The 25,452-nt window shown below is 46.4% G+C and overlaps 1 protein-coding gene across 3 annotated transcripts; it reads left to right on the plus strand.

Annotated features, from left to right (window-relative positions):
• The first annotated feature begins 298 nt into the window (after positions 1-298).
• On the plus strand, positions 299-24,995 carry senp7b (SUMO specific peptidase 7b). Of its 3 annotated transcripts, none has more exons than XM_084152675.1 (22): positions 299-475; positions 771-878; positions 2,059-2,147; positions 2,675-3,034; positions 3,555-3,643; positions 4,422-4,609; positions 5,200-5,566; positions 8,954-9,081; positions 10,073-10,219; positions 11,579-11,612; positions 13,139-13,363; positions 13,911-14,155; positions 18,048-18,124; positions 18,243-18,359; positions 18,729-18,848; positions 19,128-19,220; positions 21,558-21,730; positions 22,221-22,273; positions 22,385-22,428; positions 22,517-22,585; positions 22,686-22,836; positions 23,019-24,995. In XM_084152675.1, the coding sequence occupies exons 2-22, from the start codon at positions 771-773 to the stop codon at positions 23,160-23,162; spliced, it is 3,021 nt and encodes a 1,006-aa protein (XP_084008801.1). In that variant the 5' UTR covers positions 299-475; the 3' UTR covers positions 23,163-24,995. The 3 variants fall into 3 exon arrangements, with proteins under 3 accessions (XP_084008801.1, XP_084008802.1, XP_084008803.1); XM_084152676.1 differs by having other exon boundaries at positions 299-397; XM_084152677.1 differs by having other exon boundaries at positions 387-475; positions 5,203-5,566.
• The last annotated feature ends 457 nt before the right edge of the window (positions 24,996-25,452 follow it).

Genomic DNA, 25,452 nt, shown 5'->3' on the forward strand with positions numbered 1-25,452 from the left:
ATACGGAAGTCTTGCACTGCACAACCATAGCATTACGCTGTCCCAATTTACTAGTATATTCGATTGTGCATTGTACACATTTGCAATTCATAAACCTCTTATGTATCACCAAACACCACAGTTGATCCAGAAATTATGTTTTTGTGGCGTAATTGGCTTTGCCTACACATAACACACCACTTATAGGCCTAGTAATAAACCTACCAGACTTGGTTTGCGCACCAAGAGTGCAAACAGGTTGGGCGTGAACACGCTTTCACCAATTTCCTGTTAACGCTGGAGGCGCCTCTGTTGTTGCTGGCTTCCTGCTGCTAGATTGATGTAGCAGTTTACTGAAAGCAGTTATCCCTGGCTTGCTAGCCAATATGAGAACATTGAATTGGTTGCAAATGAAAACGTAATGGCTTCTTTACAATGCTTCTTGTTTTAGTTCTTTAGCCATCTTTCCATCTGATTCAGCACCTTTGACAGTCAAGTAAGTTGGCTTGCTAGCTACTGTAGCATATATCTTAGCTAGCTAGCTATATTGGCTAACCAACTGGCTTTTAATATTGCAGGTAGCTAGCTAACTATCTCACATCCTCCAAAACAGCCTAAACAACAATGCACAGGTTCACTTGATTAGGAGGTGATGGAACATAGCTAGCTCTGGTCAAGTAACGTTAGTGGACGGACGCGCACTAACGACCTGGACCAGAGCTACAACATAGCTAGCTACAAGCTGGTCAGCGTAATTGGCAGCTCAGTAATACAGTAATTCTTCATTTCAGATGGCAGCTCCCTTCAAAATCCCCAAGAGAAAACAGCCACCAGAAGCTGACAGCATGCACATGCAGTCACCTCTCTCACGAGTCCAGGATACCTCCAGGCCATTCGAGGTATCCCATACCATTTCCATCTGAAGTGGACAGAGCCCCAATGAGCTGCATTTTCACACAAAGTGACTCATTATTTGTTAATGAATGTTGTGTTTATATTTGATCATGGTGATAAGTGAGATCGACATAGCTAGAAGGTATACACTGAGTGTACAAAACATTAGGAACACTTGTTCTTTCCATGACAGACTGACCACGTGAATGCAGGTGAAAGCTATAATCCCTTATTGATGTCACTTGTTAAATCCACTTCAGTGTGGATGAAAGGAATGAGACGAGTTAAAGAAGGATTTTTAAGCCTTGAGACAATTAGGACATGGATTGTGTATGTGTGCCATTCAGAGGGTGAATGGCAAGACAAAATATTTAAGTGCCTTTGAACGGGGTATGGTAGTAGGTGCCAGGGGCACCGGTTTGAGTGTGTGGAACTGCAACGCTGCTGGATTTTTCACGCTCAACAGTTTCCCTAGTACATCAAGAATGGTCCACCACCCAAAAGACATCCAGCCAACTTGACCCAACTGTGGGATGCATTGGAGTCAACATGGACCAGCACCCCTGTGGAACGCTTTCGACACCTTATAGAGTCCATACCCTGACAAATTGAGGCTGTTCTGAGGGCAAAAGGAGGTGTAACTCAATAATAGGTGTTCCTAATGTTTTGTACACTGTGTAACTAAAATACTCATGCTAATGAAACCTTTTGAGTTGGACATTGTTGCTCACACACACGTCTCCCAAAGTGCCTCCCAAATGACACCCTATTTCCTATATAATCTATGTACTACTTTTGATCAAAGCCCACAGGACGGCTTTGGTCAAATAGTACACCACAGGGAATAGGGCAGAGGAGGCTGGTGGGAGGAGCTATAGGAGGACAGGCTCATTGTAATGGCTCGAATGGAATCAATGGAACGGTATCAAACATATGAAAACCAAATATTTGGCTCCGTTCTATTACTCTGTTCTATTACTTCCATTCCAGCCATTACAATGATCCCGTCCTCCTATAGCTCCTCCCACCAGCCTCCTCTGGAACAGGGTGCAATTTGCGATGCAACCCCAGACTCTCTAATTTAAACCTAGCACTCTCAAGACACTTTAAAAGCTGTAGGTCAATGTACTATTTAGCCTATGAGTTAATACTTATGCTGAAACAACACTGTGTGTCATTTATCAGACAAGCTGGTGCAATGGCTCTTCCAATGGAAAAAAGCCTGAACAGGTTGGCTCTCTGAATGGACACATCTCCAGAGCTGGGAAAGTGAGGTATGTATAGAGATGGTCTGTACATAGCTCTGGTCCATAGCGTTCATGCTGTTGAGCTTAATGAACAGCATCAACAAGTGACGCGACTCACTGGACCAGAGCTTATTTGTACAGTGCTCAAAGACAATGTGCTGCTGGATTAAGAATGTCAATTATCTCTCCTAGATGACTTACTTGATTTACCTGTCCTAGATGACTTACTTTGATTTGGTGTCCATCATGACTCTCTCTCCACCACTTTTCTGCGCTTTTGCCTCTTGCCTGGTTTCTGTTGGTGATTTTGTTGACAGGATGCAGTGGTCATGGATACCTGCAGTGCTTACTAATTTCAGTAGATGGAGCTGTTCAACCAGTTAAATTTACCTGGTCAAAATGTCTAGTACAGTGTGTATAACTGGAAATCATGATGACAAAAAAAGTCCAGGTTATATTACACAGATTATATTACCGTTATATGGTATTGATGTGGTTCCTGAGATGTGAGATAGACTTTGCTGAGACTTTGACCACTGTTTACTTGTTTGCAGCGCTCATAACCGGCTAGTTCTGAGGGATGTATGTAAAGCGCGTCTTGGACCTAGCCATCCAGACAAAGGGAACTCCAGCCAGTCAACAGGCTTCCAGAGACCAGCTCAGACCCCAGAACACCGTCCAGTTACCAGCCAGAGAGGGGATTCCTCCGAGCACAGCAAATGGAGAGAGGCACACAGGTCCAGCACGCTGTGGAGATCACCCCCTCGCTTTCAGCTAGCAGTCAACAGAACACCTAGGAAGCAGATGGAGTCTCTGACACATGAGAAGCCACCTCACCTATCAAGCCCTGTGGCATCAACACATGAAGCTGAACAAAGACTCCCAGCAGCCTCTCCTTCCTGCTTAAAAAACGGGTATGTCATCAGGGCGGCAGGTAGCCTAGTGGTTAAGAGCGTTGGGCCAGTAACTGAAAGGTTGCTGGTTTGAATCACAGAGCCGACTACGTGAAAAATCTGTCTTTGCCCTTGAGCAAGGCACTTAACCCTAATTGCTCTTGTAAGTCACTCTGGATAAGAGCGTCTGCTAAATGACTATATAATATAATATAATATGCCATTTAGCAGACGCTTTTATCCAAAGCGACTTACAGTCATGTGTGCATATATTTTTACGTATGGGTGGTCCCGGGGATCGAACCCACTACCCTGGCGTTACAAGCGCCATGCTCTACCAATTGAGCTACAGTGGACCACGTAATGTAATAGATCTTGAAAAACTGATAAAACTCTAGGAATTAGAACCTAGTTTCTTTTTTTTATGTGAATTCACGTATGATTCTGCTTGTTCAGTTCACACTTGTTCTAGAAGTGACACCGACCATAGAAATCAATGCTTGGAATCATTTGGCCTGACTGTACCGTTGTCCTCCACTAGATGGCGCCCTAAGAGGGCATCAGACACGCTGTGCCGGGACAAGAATCAAGCGTCGCCACTGCTCAAGATGCGCCGTGCAGAGTTCACTGGTCAGTGTCACACACACATACCATATTTGAAGGACATGGCTCAAGTTCATATTTGAGGTGAAATCCTATCCTACCATACAATCTTTCTCACACATTCCAAAACAATCCCTAGACAATGCTCAGATTAGCCTGATGAAGACAATTTACCATTGTGGATGCTACACTGTTTTTGTGAAAATGTATTATTTGTCTTAAAACACATCTTTCTTTAATCTTGGTGCTCAGTCTAGGCTGTAGATCCACAGCAGTTGGAGGCCGCTTATATCTACATAGACCTAACCAATTTAGGTTCAAACATTATTGTGTAATCAGGAGTTTTCCTCGTTAAGTGTTTTGCTGGTGTTTCATGGAGCAGTGGGGTTAACATTTAGCAGGTGTTTCTGTGTCTAACCACCCCTTGTGTTTCCCCTCCTCTTCTACATTGTGTTGGCAAGCCTGACCATTTTCCTGGTTGGATAAACAAATGCTTAACTTTATGGCCTTGTTAAAAATGCGTTTGACTGCTTTTCTTTGAACTCTTTCTCGTTCAAGACGTGTCACATTTAGCTGTGTGCTTTAGCCGACTCGTCTGGGTATCGTTGTCATGTCATACATGTGGACAACCAGGCTACTGTCTCTTCAGCAAGGGTCAAAATGGAACTGTTGTGTTTTACTAGCTTATTTCGTTGGTTCGATTCCCGCTGGAGCCACCCACACCAAAATGTTTATCAAAGTCACTTTGGATAAAAGTGTCTGCTAAATATCATATATTTTATTATAATTTTTACATCTTCCCCAGGAGATTCACAACTGTCTGTGAGATGCAGCCCAGTGGAGTCGTCGGAGGATTCTGCATCAGAACCGTCTCCAGAAAGAGAGGCGGACAGTTCCTCAAAGATGGGTGACAGGCCCTCTGTCCCCCCGGGAGACCCAACATGGAGGAGACGTGACTCTGGGGTGAATGGATCTCCACCACAAAACACAGAGGTAGGGACAATGGCTGCGTCTCAAGTGGGACCCTGTTCCCTAGATAGTGCACTATAGTTAATAGGGGACCATTTGGGACGGATACACAGTTGACTGGCCTCAGGACTCACATAAAGATATGTCTAGTTGAAAACAATTGCTTGTACTTACTAGTCTGGTACATTAGTTATTGCGTTGGTCATAACCATACTTGTTAGCTAGCTAGGTTGTGCGTCGGCTAGCTTTTTCAGGCATTGTTTGTAAGTGTTGGCTAACTCAGTGTTGCTCTGTTTATTCACAACAGTGAACAGCCAAGTTGCTTAACTTCCGCCCTATACAGATAGTCCTGATTCAGCTGAGCTGGTATCTCCATGTCTTGCTACAGGATAACACCCCAGGGTAGCTTATTCTATAGAATAGTATAGACTCTTGTAAAGTGTGGCCATTGAAAACAAACTATATCAAACTATATGAGAACAAGTAGGTTACTGTAGGGGCAGATGCAGGCACACACATTTTCTTTTAGGAAATGAACCTTTTTTCTAGTTGATTGTAATAATTTCTGTTAGGTTAACCCCTGTGACTAGTAGTCCTACCTGGTGTGCTTTCAGAAGGAGAGGACGGGAAGCTCAGGATCACTGCAGGACAGGATCAAGAGGAGTAGTGGTTCATCAGGGACGCACCCCAGGGGAAGTGTCCCTGTCCCAGCAGGCCACCGTAGCCAGAGCTCAGAGAGTGACGACCCTCCCGACCGCCCGTTGACATCAGGGGCCAGAGGTGCATCCACAGGTTCCCCTAGACACTCCCCTTCCGCTGTGGCCTCAGTGACCCGGGCCACACAAGAGAAGCGGTTGTCCCTCAGCAGGTCTCCCCTCCCGGCTAACCCCAACCTCACAGACAGAGAGAGGAGGCCTCCAACCAAGTGTCTCTCCCTCCATCTCAGGCTGAGGAGGCCCAAGCCCACCTCCACAGAACCTAGTAAGTTGAACCACTGTTGAACCCTTCATAGCATATTGATAAGAACATGCAACATAAATCACGCATAGACTGGCGGTTTGACGTCACATACGACTCTGTAATATGAGTGTTGTCATACTGAACAAACATTATACACGAAGCAAAATACCCTCCTCACCCAATGTCGTCAGAATAGAATATCGTCCTCCACCAATGGCGAGGAAGCAGTTTTCAGCTGTATGTCTTAGTGGGGTTCAGGCCCATTACTTAACAGGCTGGCTAGTAGAAAGCAGAGCCTCAGGCCTGGCACCAGTGAATGGTCACAGAGTAGACTGCTGGAGTGGGACACACAAAGTCAGCCATCCTGTCTGTCAGTCAGTTGGTCTCCGTAAGAGCTGGGCACAGGCTTCTAGTTTGACTCTTATTGTTTGGCTGCTGCAGTGTTGTCACGATACCAGGATTTTGACTTCGATACCGATACCAGGTTTAGTATCACGATACTCGATACTAAAATGATACCACAACAACAAAAAGAAGGCGTATTAGCCAAAGTCACAGAATGGCACTTGATCCAGACAGATAAACTCAGCTGCTGCTCTGTTCAATCGTTGGGCATCTTTTGAGTTCAATATCATTGCATTTGAACATTTTTATGTCCATTTTTTAGTGACAGCCATGTATACATTAATAAATCAATTATACAATCATGCAATCAATTTGACTTTGTTTTTACCAATCTAACTACAAAACAACATAATGGTAATCATTTGTTTGAAGGGTAAATCTCTATTGATAAACTGGGGAAATCAAGATGTAGCCTAGGCCTATCCACAATACAGGCGAATCCATATTATTCAATAGGAGTGTGAGCATGCATTGAGTTATGGAGCTTATTTTAGCTGATATCATGGGGCTACAGATGACAAACAATCCTTTCCATTTAGGACTTATTTTATTGGCAACTGCTAGAACATATTATTTTATTGTACTGATCAACATTTGCATAGAAGAAGCAATATCTTATTTGATCAAAGTGTGCGGTGTCTCTTTAAGAAAGTAATGATGTCATTTGCAAGGCAGAATGTGGCTGTGGAATGTGACTTTGTGGCTATGGAAACTAGACCGGAGGCGAGGGAGACTAAGGGTGCGTTCGTAAATTCACTCTGGCTACTTCGATTTCAGAGCACTCTCGTCTGAGTATGCCAGAGCGCAGGATAACCGATGAATTTACAAACGCGCAACACCTGTTGAATATGACCGGTGTCACTCAACGTTGGCAAAAAAACACCATTAAATTGTTGCCAGCAGCACAGTTAGTCACCAACTCTCTAGACAACATGAAAACAGCCTAACCAGCTCTGCTAGGGCGAGTAAGATGGTCAGAGTGAGCTGTTCTCTCATTTGCGTCTGGAAGTAGCTAGCAAGCTAGCCAAATTTAGCCAGTTAGCTTGGGTGCTTGACTGCCGTTGTGAGGTCAGAACGCTTGGATCAACCCTTCTCCTCGGCCAGAGCGTCCAGTGTGCGCTCTGAACGCTCAGAGAGCGAAACACTCTGAATTTACGAACAGATAATCTGACAACGCTCTGAATTTACGAACAACCCAGAGCACACTCTGACACACTGGAGGCAATTTGAAGGGAAACTCCCTCTGTGGGCATGGTGCACCACCACCGTGGACGTTAGAATGGCTCCTCTGGAAGGACCTAAGCTCCACCCCTATAACCAACCCTAACCTTAACTTCTATGTGATATAAGCCACGTCCATAGCCATTGATTGGATCTGTGGTGTGCTGCATCCTTAGCGAGGATGTGTTCTAGCAGAGACCCATGGCCTTCCTCTCTCTAGCGGAGTCTTGGCCCTTCAAATCCCTAGTGATTAGGTAGTAACGAGTACAGGAGCCTCCATAATGATGACGCCATGGGGCGATAGGGAGCCAAGAAGCAGTTGGAAGAGAGAGGAAACTCAAGCTGGGTTTTGTAATTTTCAGTACAGGCAATATTTACCATAAATATATTTTTGTCAACATGGGGCTGGGACATCATCAGGGGAATGATGAGGACATGACATCCGATGAGGAGCCTCATCTGGTCCGCATTTGTTCCCTCTTCTCCTAATGGGTCCTAGTTACAGCTTTACAAGCTCTTTGGGGTCAAGAATGTGTAGCCAGAGGCAGACATGGGAAACTATCAGCTGTCAGCGGTGCTGAGAGATGAATGCCTGGCCTGCCTCCACCGCAGAGGGGTGGTTAACGTTTTTGAGGTGTGTGTGTGTGTTTGAAGATGTGTGTGTCTTTACGTGCACTCAAAGTGCTGACAAGGAAAAGACCATAGTGATAACGAGAGCAGACTTGGTTATTCTCAGTCCCCTTTGTCCCTCCATGTTAATGTACCATGCATGGTGGTAGAGAGAGGTAGAGTGAGGAGGAAGGAAGAGAGAGGGGGGGGGGAGGAGGGAGGAAGAGAGAGGAGGAGGGAGGAAGAGAGAGGGGGGAGGAGGAGGGAGGAAGAGAGAGGAGGGAGGAGGTAGAGAGAGGAGGGTTGTGAGGGTGGAGGGAGGGAGGAAGGGAGACAAGTAGTCACCCAGATTACTGTGGATAGCCAAAGCTCCTTATAAAGCCCATTAGTCCTGTGTCTGTCTACTGGCACCTGACCCACACTGAGCCAATCCCCTTCTGGCTCTGGCTCCCTCTGATGCTACCAGGAGCTCCTAGTCCCCCCTTAACCTAACCCATTGACTTTGCACTGAGCAGCTAACAGCCATCTCCAGCTAGGTCTCAATATTAGGAAGGTGTTCCTAATGTTTGGTATACTCAGTGTAAATGCAAAAAAAATACATGTTGGAGTTATTTTCATTAAATAAACAGACACAGTGATTTATTAGACATTCAGTGATTTAAAAATAACATTACAAAGACTACTTGAGAATTTTAAAAATGGTGAAAATGGCCCATTGCAATGTTCATCCTCCCTACAGTGTATTAGCTAATCATACATCAAAGGAGTCATCTAACATGCAAATAGATGCCACTCCAATCCCCTTAAGTCCTTCAATGACAGTCAGTGTGCCAGCAGCTCCTTCGTGAAGCCACCAATTGACACACTAATTAACACACTAATTTAAAAGTGACAGTCTCAGTAGGTGGTAGAGCATGGAAAGGAGCTCCAGCTCTCAACTTCAGTGACAGTCAGTGTGCCAGCAGCTCCTTCGTGAAGCCACCCATTGACACACTAACTAACAGTGTCTAGAATGTTCTGGGTGTAGCTACCTTTCACTTATCATTGAAGACCAACTTTTTCTTACATCCAGCTACTGCAACCGGCTCCTGGCCTGTAATATTCTCAGTTCCCATTGTTTGCATAACGACAGTGTATAATCACCATACTAAGTTGAGTGTCTCTGTTTGTCAGTTGTGCTATCCAGTGAGGATGAGGAGGGCCATGATGATGAAGAGGAGTGCCCCAGGCTGAAGACCCCACAACAGGGCCACAGCCCCAGGCAAAGCCAACCCACACCAGAGGAACATGTACCCAAACAGGTAGGAGGGATGCGGGGGCATTCCAGTACTTGCATATGTCTCCAATGATCATGGTACGTCATTACATGTCATAGGCCTATTCACTTTAATTGCATAGAATTCTAATTCTATGGTTGCCTGGACAAATAACATATTATATGGTTTTGAAAAATATTAGAGCATTTGACAGACAGAGAGCATCAAATTAGGCAAACAAATCAAGACAGACATTTTTATATGCAGTACTCAGAGAAGCCAGTACTCAGCGACGACAGTACTCAGCGACGACAGTACTCAGAGAAGCCAGTACTCAGAGAAGCCAGTACTCAGAGAAGCCAGTACTCAGAGAAGCCAGTACTCAGAGAAGCCAGTACTCAGAGAAGCCAGCTGTTTACAGACTTGAATTGAGAGGTCAGACTTGTAGAAGATAACATTGTAGCCTATATCACGACTTAGGTGAGGTTTGCCAGCTCTTGTCAGCTAACTGCCTATTTGTAACACGTGTAGAGGTTTAGCTAGCTAACAGACAGTGAGGATTGGGAAAGTGTTAGTAATAAAATAAACCAGTCTGGTGCTGTGAGATAATTAGTAGTAGAAAGCCTCATCTCAGTGGATGTTTTAGTAGAAGCAGATAACTCTGGTTAAGATCCAACATGTTTGTTATTGTGTTTAGAGGTGCAGTAGAGGAAGAGATGTAACCCCTGTTGTTGACCATCTTGAACAGAGCTTCTCATCTCTGTTCAAGGATTTCTATGTTGCTCAGTGCAGTGTAGATGAATGGCCTCCACCTTAAACTCCATCCAGCGTAACTTGTTGCACATGAAAGACAAGACATCACCAATTGAAAACATTCTAGGAAATCGTGGTGGATTAAAGCATTTGCTTCCAGGAGGGTCTTTTTTTCATGCCTGGGAAGAAATCTATTTAAGCAGTTGAGGTGAATATGAGGTGTTTTATGCAATGCTGTGAATGATTTAAACGTGTGCCGGTGCCCCTGTGTTGTGATTGGCAGGCTGTGGTTGGAGAGAAGGTCACGGGGTCACAGAGAGTATCGGAGCACAACCCTTGCAGCACACAGCCACTGCCTCCTATCATGGAACTGTCTTTCTCTACACTGCACGCTGGGGTGGTCCGAGCACAGGCCAATGGAAACCTGGTGGTAAGACACTTGGGCTAGTGGTGTGTGTGTCTAGGTCACTCTCTCTATCTGTCTCTATCTTTGTGTACACGTAGGCGCGTGCTTGTGTTCCACAGTCACAATTAGGTGTGAATAATACCTGTGTGTTTCAAATGTGTCTGAGTTGAAGCCTGTATGGATGGAAGACACAGAAATAACCAGGTTCTTTCCTCACCGTCCTGATTTCACATCACTATTTGTCCTTCTTTCTCTCTTTCTTCTCTTCTGTTGCACTGTCCTGAGCCGTACTTATAATGACATGTATCGCTCTCTCTCTCTCTCTCTCTCTCTCTCTCTCTCTCTCTCTTTCCATGCCCTCTTCCACATAGTTTCCCCCTTAATGTGATTGGCCCATCACTAGTTTTTGTTCCTGGTTTATATTTTAATAAAGGATATGTGTTTTCCAACGTCTTAATGGGCCACTCCTCACATATTACACTGATGGGATAGATGGAGAGAGCTGGAATAAAATAGAAAATCAAATATGTGTCACTACTTTGAACACTTCATCTCTAAACAACCTTGACTGGACATGCCAGTCTCTTGCTGTAACAATAACATGATAAGCAACTCAAGACCATAACTGGCAAAACATTGGCAGTTTATCACCAGGTGTTCTCCAAACTCCCATCAAGTCCATTCAAGGGCCATAAAATCCTATTGTGTTTGTTTCTTCCACTTTAACAAGCAATTAAGAAATAGTATGGTGCTAATGACAGAGTACCGGGGTGAATTAAACTGTGGTCAGTGAGTCCGGAGCAGTTACCTTATGGTCACTAGGTTACCGTGTCAAACTGTTGTTGTTTTCCACTGTGAGAACAGCAACACAACAGGGAAGTCCACATTGCGTATTTTATTGTATTTTATTTATTTAGCTGCTTTTGTCATGTCTGGAAACTTTCCTTCCGTTGTTGATGAACGAGACATGGTCTTTTTTTATTGACAACCCTTTTAAACAGAATGTATTATTCTGTTATGATTGGTATTGTTTCCATAGCAACCACACAAAATATGTCCAATGATGAATACCTATCCAATCCTTTCAGATCTACACAAATGCATCGGGTCTGGTCTAGGTGAATAAGGGCCTAGGGGAATAAGGGCCTAGGGGTCGGTCAGGACTGAGCGTCAGGGGTCAGGGGTCATTCTACCCTCCTTAGGACCAGATGCTTTATAATATCCCTCCACCTGTCTTCAATCTCTTCTCCTCCTTTACCTCTTCTCTAATCAGCTATTTTATTCATCCTCCTTTCCTCCCTTCATCTTATTACATACCGTAATGACGACATGTCAGCATTTTCCTCCTGCTAATATATTTTCATCTCCCTCCTCTTTTTATAGGTAACAGATGATGGCATCACTCTACCGCTGAAAGGTAATCACTGACAGCTTGGCATTGCGGTAGTGTGTGGGTCGTGGAGTAGGACCTAGCCTAATGATCAGATGGGGGAAAGATGGTAAAAAGGTCTCAATAATCCTCAGAGGGTGAAGTCACTGTGTTAGTGTGTTTTCATCTTTACTGCAACACATGCAGGGTCCTTCCCTTCCCCAGGGGGATCATATGGGCGCCATAGTCTCCCTGAGCCACCCACTGCCTGCCGCCCAGCCTCACACACCACCACATAGATGATGCCCCCCTTCTCCTCTCCTTAGTTGGCATCAACGTGGCACCATGTGGCCTGGCGTCATAGATTGAGGCCTGGCATCATAGATTGCGCCCTCAGTGTCTTTGTGATGTGACTTGGGTCAAGGTATTCAGATGAGTAGGGCAGCAGGGTCATAGCCTGAGTGCCAGTCTGTTTGTGCCATCATGCCAACTCCTTGGCACTCATTGTCACACTAAACAGGTTTGGCTTGACAATAAGCAAATGAGTTGTCAATGTGGGATCAGACTAGTGAAGTCAGACTGGCAAACACACTTCTGTTCTGAAAGTGTAGTGCTGAAATCCATTCTCTAGGAAGGAAAGGTAGGCGGCCAGTATGATGCAGAAAAACGTTAGTTACATGTAGAAGGATCAGATCAGCCTATTCTATATTGAAGCAATAAGGCCCGAGGGGGAGTGCCTGGATACATCCCTTAGCCGTGGTATATTGGCCATATACCACAAACCCCCAAGGTGCCTTATTGCTATTATATACTGCTTACCAATGTAATTAGAGCAGTAAAAGTCATTGTTTTGTCATACCCGTGGTATACGGTCAAATTTACCACGGCTGTCAGCCAATCAGCATTCAGGGCTCGACCCACCCAGTTTATAATATTCATTATGTGTAATGATTTAATTCCAGCCTGATGTTCCGTTAGGTAACCCATCTTTAATCCTTTATATAAATGTCATTACGGTTGGTCTTGTTATTGTCCCAGCCCCATGGCTTACCCTATTGTTTACTGTAGGTGAGCAGGTAACGACCCTGTTCAACTGTCTGTGACCATGTGAGGGTCACACACACGTGCCCCCATACACACACTTACACCTAAACACACACACACACCTCTACACACTTACCTGTTTGTCTGTGGACTGGGTTAGGGTTAAGAAGCTCAGCTTAGGGTTCTATTTACGTTTGGCGACGGTAGGCCATACTGGTTTGCACGACCTTTTCACCCCTCTTGACTCCAGGTGCTTCTGTGTATCTTACTAGTGTCCTAAGACGCTTATGTTGAGCAGGAGGTGGTCAGTTAGTGAGATCATGGTGCTAGTAACTCCAGGGTCTTGGGTTTTGGATTCTTAACCCCTGACAGTCAGTGTATTAGACAGGCTTTCTGCCTTCTCCAAAACACTATACGACCCTTAAATAAATTATTGAAATAATCCAACAGAAAATACTTCCCTGTCATCAGATATCCAGTATGATCAAAACAGAATAATTACACCCCCCCCCCCCCCTCTTGTCCAACAGATTCCAGGGTGTCATCAGAGGAGGAGGGGGGGGTGTCGGTGAGCCTGGTGGCGTCCCAGCTACGTGGGTACGCGGTGTGGGATGGAGGTCTAGCCCAAGACGGGAGTCTCTTCCAGGGCTGTCCCGGCCGAGTGGCCCCCTCCCTGCTCTTCCTCTGGGTGTCTGAGGCCCAGGCCAACCTGGTGCAGACAGAGCTCTCAGCCCTCCACCCCGTTACTCTGCCTGGTAAGACTACTGAGTCCACTGGGAGAAATTAATTACAATGTTAGTCGAGACTCGAGAGTCCATGTTAACTTTAGAAGAGCTCACTTGAAAAAGAGACGTCAATCTCAATGTGACTTCCCTGGTTAAATCAAGGATAAATGAATCTATTATCTAACATATTTTCACCAGATGTGGAGAATTTGATGCATGGAGAAAGGATAAATTGGGATTGGTGTTCCGTCCGATCCAGAGGTGGATTAAATGAGTTAAAGGTTCAATCAAGCTGTGAAGGTCAACAGGAAAACAAACTTCCCAAGGTTCTGCCTCCAAAACCTAAAGAAAGACAAAGAAGTGTAGAAGTGGAGCGTTGTCCTTAATGTGGGCCAGTTACTGAGTCTTAGTGGGCGGATCACAGCGCAGCACACTGCTATGATTCAACCACATGATCTAGAGGAAAGAAAGTCATCACCTGTCAAAGTGTGGTACAGTGTGTGTCTCTGTGTGTGCGTCCGTCCGTCTGTGTTAATGTGTGTGTGTGTGTGTGTTCCCTCCTATTGTGGATATATAGGTCAGGCCTGTCCGTTCCTCCTCCTGGTCCTAAGAGAACAGCTGGGTGATCTGCAGGCTGCTCTGCTAGCCTCCATGCTGGACGTAGAGGCCTTCCGTCAGGGACGCTCCTACGACCTGAAGAGCCCCCTGTCCTGGGCAGACGGCCTGGCGCTGATACACAGCTGTCCCCAGGACGCCCACTTCCTCACCCTGCTGGGGCAGAGCCTGGTGGCAGACCCCAACCCTGGCCTGGGGACAGCAAAGGTCAGTATAGTCACTCAGGAGCTCAGAACTGTGTGAGTATGTCTGTCTATGTCTGTGTCTGTGTCTGTCTATGTCTGTCTGGCTCAGTGTATGTGCTTGACAGTGTGTGTATACCTCTGTGCTCTTTCGTCCCCTGTCCCCCCGTTCTCTCCTCCCCTCTATCCATCCCTCTGCCTTAAGATGCAGGCTCACCCTCAGAGGTATAAAGTCATAAACCTGTTAATAAAACCTCTGTGTTATTCAATCCACTGTGAGTTCTGGGTGCTCAACATAACAGCAGGTTCTATGAAGGCCAGTTGGCGGCACTGGGTAGAAGAAGTGGCCCTTTCAGCACACACGTACACACACACACACACACACACACACACACACACACACACACAGTGTGAATGGCCCCTGACTCAGGTCTGATGAAGTGACAGTGTCCAGTGAGGGATGGAGATTGGAGGGATGGAGATTGGAGGGATGGAGATTGGAGGGATGGAGATTGGAGGGATGGAGATTGGAGGGATGGAGATTGGAGGGATGGAGATTGGAGGAATGGAGATTGGAGGGATAGAGGGATGGAGATTGGAGGGATAGAGGGATGGAGATCGGAGGGATGGAGATTGGAGGGATAGAGGGATGGAGATTGGAGGGATAGAGGGATGGAGATTGGAGGGATGGAGATTGGAGGGATAGAGGGATGGAGATTGTAGGGATGGAGATTGGAGGGATAGAGGGATGGAGATTGGAGGGATAGAGGGACGGAGATTGGAGGGACGGAGATTGGAGGGACGGAGATTGGAGGGACGGAGATTGGAGGGATGGAGATTGGAGGGATAGAGGGATGGAGATTGGAGATTGGAGGGATAGAGGGATGGAGATTGGAGGGATGGAGATTGGAGGGATGGAGATTGGAGGGATGGAGATTGGAGGGATGGAGATTGGAGGGATAGAAGGATGGAGATTGGAGGGATGGAGATTGGAGGGATAGAGGGATGGAGATTGGAGGGATAGAGGGATGGAGATTGGAGGGATAGAGGGATGGAGATTGGAGGGATAGAGGGATGGAGATTGGAGGGATGGAGATTGGAGGGATGGAGGGATGAAGATTAGAGGGATGGAGATTGGAGGGATGGAGATTGGAGGGATAGAGGGATGGAGATTGTAGGGATGGAGATTGGAGGGATAGAGGGATGGAGATTGGAGGGATAGAGGGACGGAGATTGGAGGGACGGAGATTGGAGGGATAGAGGGATGGAGATTGTAGGGATGGAGATTGGAGGGATAGAGGGATGGAGATTGGAGGGATAGAGGGACGGAGATTGGAGGGACGGAGATTGGAGGGACGGAGATTGGAGGGATAGAGGGATGGAGATTGTAGGGATGGAGATTGGAGGGATAGAGGGATGGAGATTGTAGGGATGGAGATTGGAGGGATAGAGGGACGGAGATTGGAGGGACGGAGATTGGAGGGATAGAGGGATGGAGATTGGAGGGATGGAGATTGGAGGGATGGAGATTGGAGGGATGGAGGGATAGAGGGATGGAGATTGGAGGGATGGAGATTGGAGGGATGGAGATGGAGGGATAGAGGGATAGAGGGATGGAGATTGGAGGGATGGAGATTGGAGGGATGGAGGGATGAAGATTAGAGGGATGGAGATTGGAGGGATGGAGGGATGGAGATTGGAGGGATCGAGATTTGAGGGATGGAGATTGGAGGGATAGAGGGATGGAGATTGGAGGGATAGAGGGATGGAGATTGGAGGGATGGAGATTGGAGGGATAGAGGGATGGAGATTGGAGGGATAGAGGGATGGAGATTGGAGGGATGGAGATTGGAGGGATAGAGGGATGGAGATTGGAGGGATAGAGGGATGGAGATTGGAGGGATAGAGGGATGGAGATTGGAGGGATAGAGGGATGGAGATTGGAGGGATAGAGGGATGGAGATTGGAGGGATAGAGGGATGGAGATTAGAGGGATGGAGATTGGAGGGATAGAGGGATGGAGATTGGAGGGATAGAGGGACGGAGATTGGAGGGACGGAGATTGGAGGGATGGAGATTGGAGGGATGGAGATTGGAGGGATAGAGGGATGGAGATTGGAGGGATGGAGATTGGAGGGATGGATGGATGGAGATTGGAGGGATAGAGGGACGGAGATTGGAGGGACGGAGATTGGAGGGACGGAGATTGGAGGGATGGAGATTGGAGGGATGGAGATTGGAGGGACGGAGATTGGAGATTGGAGGGATAGAGGGATGGAGATTGGAGATTGGAGGGTTGGAGATTGGAGGGATGGAAATTGGAGGGATAGAGGGATGGAGATTGGAGGGATAGAGGGATGGAGATTGGAGGGATAGAGGGATGGAGATTGGAGGGATAGAGGGAAGGAGATTAGAGGGATTGAGATTGGAGGGATAGAGGGATGGAGATTGGAGGGATGGAGGGATGAAGATTAGAGGGATGGAGTTTGGAGGGATGGAGTTTGGAGGGATGGAGATTAGAGGGATGGAGATTGGAGGGATGGAGATTGGAGGGATAGAGGGATGGAGATTGGAGGGATGGAGATTGGAGGGATAGATGGAAGGAGATTAGAGGGATTGAGATTGGAGGGATAGAGGGATGGAGATTAGAGGGATGGAGATTAGAGGGATTGAGATTGGAGGGATAGAGGGATGGAGATTGGAGGGATAGAGGGAAGGAGATTAGAGGGATTGAGATTGGAGGGATAGAGGGATGGAGATTAGAGGGATAGAGATTAGAGGGATTGAGATTGGAGGGATAGAGGGATGGAGATTAGAGGGATGGAGATTAGAGGGATTGAGATTGGAGGGATAGAGGGATGGAGATTGTAGGGATGGAGATTGTAGGGATGGAGATTGTAGGGATGGAGATTGTAGGGATGGAGATTGTAGGGATGGAGATTGTAGGGATGGAGATTGTAGGGATGGAGATTGTAGGGATGGAGATTGTAGGGATGGAGATTAGAGAGATGGAGATTAGAGGGATGGAGATTGGAGGGATGGGGATGGAGATTGGAGGGATGGAGATTGTAGGGATGGAGATTAGAGGGATGGAGATTAGAGGGATGGAGATTGGAGGGATGGGGATGGAGATTGGAGGGATAGAGGGATGGAGATTAGAGGGATAGAGGGACGGAGATTAGAGGGATAGAGGGATGGAGATAAGAGGGATGGAGGGATGGAGATTGGTGGGATGGAGATGGAGATTGGAGGGATAGAGGGATGGAGATTGGAGGGATGGAGGGAAGGCTCATTGGGCAGCGTTAGGTGGGGGTGGGATCACTCCCAACCAGCTGCAGAAGTGAGCTTGGTCTCTATTCCCTCACAGGTCCTAGAAGGATGGAGGAATTACACAGGCAGTTAGAAGGGATCTGGGTGGGCAAATGTGTGTGGGTGTGTGTGTGTGGCGGGGGTGAAATGTGATTGGCGGGGATTATGTTTGTGTTTGTGGCGGGGGTGATGTGTGTGTGGTGTATCTGGTCCAGGAAGGAACGTCAGGGTTTTTGGGGCCAGCTGGCATAGACCAAAGTAGGCCACCTCGTTGGGGTCTTTATGAGCTGGCTCCCTAGTCCTCATCTGTCCAACACACACACACACACACACACACACACACACAGAGTGAGTGGGGTCATCCTCTTCCTCGCTGCTCTTCGTCATCAGAGCAGACCTTGACTTCATCACCTCGACCGTCCTCGTTCTCATCACCTGCCAAAACGTTGAATTTGATCACTTGTTCCCCTCGTCCAAAAGACATTGGAGGAAAATCCCCCATGCAGTCAGATGTATCTGTAGAGTAAAGTGTGAGGTGTTTAAGTGGGGTGACGACTTCTGCAGGGTGATTCTGTAATGCCTTTCTGTTCTGTTCTTGTTCTGATCAGGGGAGCCCCAGTCGGACCAGAGGGAACCACAGAAGCAGAGAGCGTTACTCCAGACACCAGGGCCTGCTGCCCACCAGGTGGGGGCAGTATATCTTTATTGTTATGGATGGTTTTCAATTTAGAATATACTACCTGTTAGTATGAGTTGTTGTTGTTCTTGTTTACACATGAACTATTGGATCTCTCCATCATCAGGTTGATCCAGTACCCACCACTCCCTTCTAAAGGAGGAATCACCGTGACAACAGAGGACCTTGACTGTCTGGACAGTGGCCAGTTCCTCAATGATGTCATCATCGACTTCTACCTCAAGTGAGTTCTAGTGATCTGCCTGTGGACCAATGTTTTTCTCTTATAATTTGAACATCTTAGCCAGCTAGCAGACGTGTAACCAGTGATTATACAAGGGGTGGGTCTAATCCCGAATGCTGATTGGTTAAAACCGCAACAAAGTACAATGAAGCAAGACTAAGGGGACTTTTCTGACCAGCATCCCATTGACAGGCTGACTAGCCAAAACCTAAAACTGACCCTTACTGTAACTAAACCCTAACATGAACATCATTTAACATATACGGAAATTGATTATCAGTTTGCATGTCAGCCACGTCCCTTTAGTTTAGCCCAGCCACACAGCAGGTGAATGTACAGCAAAACCTCAACATCTTCCTGTCCCCTCAGGTATCTTCTCCTGGAGCGGGCCCCGGGGCCCCTGGCTGAGAGATGTCATGTCTTCAGCAGCTTCTTTTACAAGCAGCTGACCCGCCGGGACACGTCCCTGGAGGAGGAGGCTGCCATCCCGTAAGGAGATCAGCGCTCAGCGTCTTTTAACGGCTTAGTGGGCGTCTCGCCTCGGCCTCGCGTCACATGGCGCCGCACAGGGGGCTCATGTTTGGCGTTATGCTCATGGCGGCATGCTCTACGTGTGCTGGCGGCTTAGTCACATGCTAACGATATTAATGATGGTGTTGACAGAGACGTTAATTTGACTATTTCTAAATATGTTGGATATTCTACCTGAACTCTGATGGAAGGAGTAGTGTGCGTTGCTGTAAAGTGTTCCCCTCTCCTTCCTCTCAGGGCCAGGGACAGGAGACACCAGAGGGTGAGGACCTGGACCCGCCATGTTGACATCTTCAACAAGGACTACCTGTTTGTGCCTGTCAATCACCAGTGAGTGAGATTAATACACACTCACTCACTTACTCTCTCTCTCACACACACACACACACATACATACATACACACACACACACACACACATACACACACACAGACACAGACACACACACACACACACACACACACACACACACACACAGAAGGTAGAGCCAAGACTTAGACCCATACCAGCACTGTTTCTGTCGATCTCGCAAAGCGGAACAGATTATTTCCTGAGGAGATGCGTGTGCCCAATTAGCCCATGGTGGTCCAGCACTACACTACACTACACTATAATTCACTACACTACGCTATACTATACTACACTATACCACACTATACTACACTATAATACACTACGCTATAATACACTACACTATACTACACTACACTATACTACACTATAATACACTACACTATAAAACACTACACTACACTATACTATACTATACTATACTATACTACACTACACTACACTATACTACACTATAATACACTACACTACACTATAATACACTACAAACACTATGCTACACTATACTAAACTATACTATACTACACTATAATACACTATAATACACTACACTATAATACACTACAAAACACTATACTACACTTCACTACTGTACACGTCACGACACCACACTCCCCTGATTGGGGAAAACAGTGCTCTTTTCTTCAGCCTTCCCTCTAGCTGCCATGGCTCTGACAATGAGACTGGAGCGGAGACAGTGTCCAGGCAGGGCAGGGCTCCAGCATAGTGGAGATGAATGGATGTGGCCTGAGCTGTAGTGTAGTCTGTCGGTCGGTCTGTCGGTCGGTCGGTACTAGTCTCAAGGCTGCACCGGAGTTGAAACAGCCTCTGTCACGCCTGACAGAGACCGGGCCGTATGTGCGTACCTTCATTCATATGGCTGTGGGTTGATGAAGGTCTGGATGGAGTGCTGCACAACATCACGTTCCCTTTTCCCTCAACTCCTCCCTCCAGTTTAGGACCATAGTAGTAGGGTTTTAGTCTACATACTGTACCTTCTGTCCCCAGCACAATGATTTAGAACCCCAGCTCAGTCAGTAGAGCATGGCTCTTGCAATGCCAAGGACTGTAGGTCCGATTCCCGCTGAGGCCACCCATAGGAAAAATTTATGCACCCATGACTGTAAGTCGCGTTTGGATATAAGTGTCTGCTAAATGGCATATGTTATTATATACTGCAGACCTATTTGACATATCTTAATGGGTTTTCAATAAGCAGCGCTGAAAAAAGCAATAATGACAATAGCTCGCTGACTGATGCGTAGCTGGAAAATGAGCTAAGCTCCAGATACGGATTTCTATTCTGACACGGTATGTTCCAGTATGTTCCTATACAAGAGAATCAGGCCAGGCTAGGATAGGCGACACCCACCATGTTCAGAACACAGCCAGGCCAGGCTAGGACAGGGGACACAGCCAGGCTAGGACAGGGGACACAGCCAGGCTAGGACAGGGGACACAGCCAGGCTAGGACAGGGGACACAGCCAGGCTAGGACAGGGGACACAGCCAGGCTAGGACAGGGGACACAGCCAGGCTAGGACAGGGGACACAGCCAGGCTAGGACAGGGGACACAGCCAGGCTAGGACAGGGGACACAGCCAGGCTAGGACAGGGGACACAGCCAGGCTAGGACAGGGGACACAGCCAGGCTAGGACAGGGGACACAGCCAGGCTAGGACAGGGGACACAGCCAGGCTAGGACAGGGGACACAGCCAGGCCAGTACAGGGGACACATCCAGGCTAGGACAGGGGACACAGCCAAGCTAGGACAGGGGACACAGCCAGGCTAGGACAGGGGACACAGCCAGGCCAGTACAGGGGACACATCCAGGCTAGGACAGGGGACACAGCCAAGCTAGGACAGGGGACACATCCAGGCTAGGACAGGGGACACAGCCAGGCTAGGACAGGGGATACAGCCAGGCTAGGACAGGGGACACAGCCAAGCTAGGATAGGGGACACCCACCATGTTCAGATCACAGCTGTATATCTATATATCTAGATGAGAATGTAGATATGACCTATGCAGATCTCTGTATCCCCAGTCCATTACGCTTTCTCTCATAGAATAGGATGGGATGAATTGTAGTGTCCCAGAGGAAAGATTGTCTTAGACACACAGTACTGCTGTATACAAAATAAATACTGTACATTACACACTCTACATAATACATACATTAGACGTTACCTTATCATACACATTGAACACTTCTCATATAGCCACATACATGATACATTGCAAATTCCTGTATATCTGATTCCCTTATGTCTGATTCCCTTATGTCTGATTCCCTTATATCTGATTCCCCAGAGCCCACTGGTACCTGGTGGTGATCTGTTTCCCTGGCCTGGAGCAGGCCCAGCATGAGGAGTGGTCCGGCCCAGCCGGAGTAGAGGCCAGTGGGGGGAAGAGGAAATGCCAGCCCCAGGCTTCAGCTGGGCCTTCTCCAGGGCCCAGCAACCCCAAACTGCAGAACGGAACAGGTGCGTTGGACAGCCCTGATGCATTGTGTGTATGTGATATTTACCTTGGCAGAATCTCACTTCTCTCTCCAGGGCCTTGTAACAGCGTTTCTAATCGGCCCGGGTTGTGTTCGCACATTTTCTTTAACTCTAATGATCAAATTAACGTCGGGTTAGATTGTTTTTATTTTAGCTCAATATTGTTGGAAGATAGCTAGGGGGCTTTTTATGCTGCGATGTCAGTCCCAAACGACCCGTTAAAACCCTATGTTAGGCCTTATGTTATTATATACAGCTGCAGGTCTAGCGTGCCCTCCATACCCAGCCAAGAAACATAGAGAAGCAGAGCATGAACATTTGGCCATAACACCACAGAAGAAAATAAAACAGTGGCTAAACATTTGCTGCTGATTAAAAGGGGGCTGTGTGTTTGTTTGTGTTTGTGTGTGTTTGTTTGTGTTTGTGTGTGTTTGTTTGTGTTTGTGTGTGTGTGTGTGTGTACGTCCTTCAGGTGGAACAGGGGAAGCCAGAGGGAAACCTACATTGAGGCCCCACAACCCACCAGTAAATATCAACCGCTTTTCTAAAACAATTCCGATTTTATTTTATTTTTTAATCAGATGTTTTGAGCATGCGTGCAACATTCTAAATTACATTTTCCCTCCAATTTTGAAGGAGTGTACCCAAGATGGTTGTCAGAAGGAGACCATCATTAAGAAGTGAGTGCATTAACTGAGTTCATTGGCTGTACTTCCTCCATCTATAACAGTGTATGTAATATCACTGGGTTGTTTTCTCTCTCTGTAGACACTGTATTCTCATCATGGACTCCCTGAAGATCTCTAACCATGAGAGCATCTATAAGCTCTTGCAGGAGTGAGTACTCTGTGTGTGTGTGGTTCATCTCTGTATGTGTGTATGTTTAAATATGTGTGTGTACACTAGTTCCAATCTCTCCCCTGCCTGTCCTCTCCAGTTACCTGCATGTAGAGTGGGAGGTACGTAGAGGAACATGTAGAGACTTCACTGTAGACAGTATGAAGGCTTCACACTGTAGAGTCCCCCTACAGGACAACAGCAGCGACTGCGGCCTCTACCTCCTGCAGTACGTGGAGAGCTTTCTGCAGGTACGGCCCTCCCCCTCCAACCTCACACACTGAACAACAAGCTGACATCAACCATCCATTTCATTGGCACTTTTCTGTCTGTCATGGTCTTAAGACACTTGATCTGAAATGATAACTGACTGTCCCATGCATGACATCACGCCCTAATCCAAACCTCTGGTTGGCTCACTGACTTTCTCCAGAACCCAGTGGTGCACTTTGACCTCCCCCTGCGCTTGGAGCGCTGGTTTCCACGGCAACAGGTGTGGAGGAAGAGGGAGGAGATCCGGAGCCTGGTGATGGAGCTGCACGGTCGTCAAGGCAACGGCGAGAGCAGCTCCAGGTAGCCAAGCTAGCTACCTTAGCTCCACATACCTGACCAGCAACGCACTACAATACCCCAAAACTGTGAAGGACTTTTATATTTAAAATGTACAATAAATGTCATATTTATACTATTTTTGTATTACCATTTTTATAAAATGTCGCAGGATGTTTGTTTCTCACCTGGTATGTAATGCGAATATTCAAAATAATAGGATCTTAAAATTGAATAAAATTGTTAATTTGTAATGTTTCGTTTTTTATTGGCTTATAGAAGAGAGCATTTGGAAATTACGTTATTACACATGGATATGAGTGAGCACTAAAATCTAGTTTGCTGAGCAAAGACGTAACTCATGTACCCATAACAGGTTTATTTTTCTTTTTCAAATGTGCTTATGACTCACACATAAAACCACTATAAATATTAAGGTCAATATTACTCAGTTATTCCTGTTCAGTGTGTCAGGCTGTTGTTTTTGACCATCAATCATACAGGACTCCATATGCACCTGATTGTTTGCAGCTGCTAAACAATAGTGGTGTCACTACAGACAAGTCAAAATGTTGGCAATGTTTTAGTTTTGGCTCCACATGTAGCTGTTTAGTTCGTAAGAAAACCCCAATGTTCCTGTGGGGAACACTGTGTAAGCTTACACAATGACTGTTTGTAATATGATAATTAGAACACCACCTCTCCCCTGTTCTGTTTACAGGCAGACTTGAACTAAATTCCCCTCAATGATTGAGCTGTATGAGAGTCTAGGGACCTGACTCACTCTGTCATGAGAAACAGAAATACCATTCTACCTACACAGTAAGAAAAAATATGTTTGGTTTGATTTCCATTTGGGTTTCTGTTTGTTTTCACGGTGTAAACATTGACTTGTTAATGGCATGTTTATAATGATGTATTTATAATGTGGTATACTCCTGGATTAGAGAATGCCCCAAAGTCTACCTAGCAACGGCTGGACAGAACTCTCTTCTGTCACCATCACAATATTTTAGAGCGAGAATTCCAGATATTAACTTAGTTGTTATTGTGTGTTTTTCACATGGGCACAGTTAATAGGTTTCTCAGTTTGCTTCGTTAACACTGTAAGTCTGATAGGATATGCGCTTAAGCATATGTACTTAATTGGGATAATCGGAGTCTTTGGTGCAGCCCCTCATGGTAATACCCACAGCATGTGGGCCCCAGACAGAGACCTCTTAGACAGGACAGAGCCCCCCTCCTCCGCTCCCACTGCTGTTGGAAGGGTAAAGGTCATCCCCCACACCTCCCAAATGAGTTGGGCCTACCCCTTTCCTATCCACCCCATCCACATCTCTACCCCATTGATTTAGCCACTGTCAGAAAATGGCCCCACTACTACAGTATAAAAACTTGAGTCTGTATCAAGTCTTCCATATTGTTGTCCTAATACTATAATTATGTTGGCTTTAATTCTGTCTTATAGTTCAGTTAAAGCCGTATAGTCAAATACAGTAGCCGGTTTGAAGGTTTAAATTGTGCTGTTAAGGTTGACTGGTTCACTATGGATGCAATATGGGGCTGGGTTCAAGGGTTCCATTGAATGAACCAAGGAAATCCATACTGCTTAACTGGTCTTAAGCCTTCCAGCCTACAACTACTTATGCATTGTTTTAGCGTCTGGAGATCAGGACTGAAGTCTATGTCCTTCCAATAGAGAGGTCCAGATAGTCAACAGGTAGTCTGGAGATGTGTTTATAGAGAACTGTGTTAAAGCAGTTTGAAGTTAGTTTTGTTTTTATTTACAGGTAGTTTAACTCAATTTAAATCGGCTAACATCAAATCTACTTTGTAATGACAATAAAGAAACTCCACCATCAAGTGACTTTCACTCAGTCTTCATTATGAACAATAAATGTGAACTGGCATGTTTAGATGAAAACACAATGACATGTTGGACAAAATAACCATGTTTCTTGTTACCTTTTAGTTATTTTTATGTAGAGTGTGTAAGTCAGCAGGTGGCCAAGGTCAAAGGTTATTAGGTCACTGTAGAAGACGTTTAACCACAGATATCTCTGAAAGGGGGGGGGTGTCTGCTGTTGTTATTTTCCCAGAGGTCAGGGCGTCGGGGGGGAGGGACCATGTGAGGTGAACAGCCGGGAACCTACCAACCATGTCAACAAAGACGGGAACCACAGAACACCGACCATATGGGACCTCTGATGGGAAGAGGATTTGGGGACTGAGGAGCTCGGCTGTTGGCCCTGGCCCTCATTCATTTGGACGGATTCCTAAATGTCACCCTATTCCCTGTGCAGTGCACTACTCTTGAC

This window comes from Coregonus lavaretus (assembly GCF_964263955.1).
Source record: "Coregonus lavaretus genome assembly, chromosome: 35".
In the NCBI taxonomy this organism is placed as follows: Eukaryota; Metazoa; Chordata; class Actinopteri; order Salmoniformes; family Salmonidae; genus Coregonus; species Coregonus lavaretus.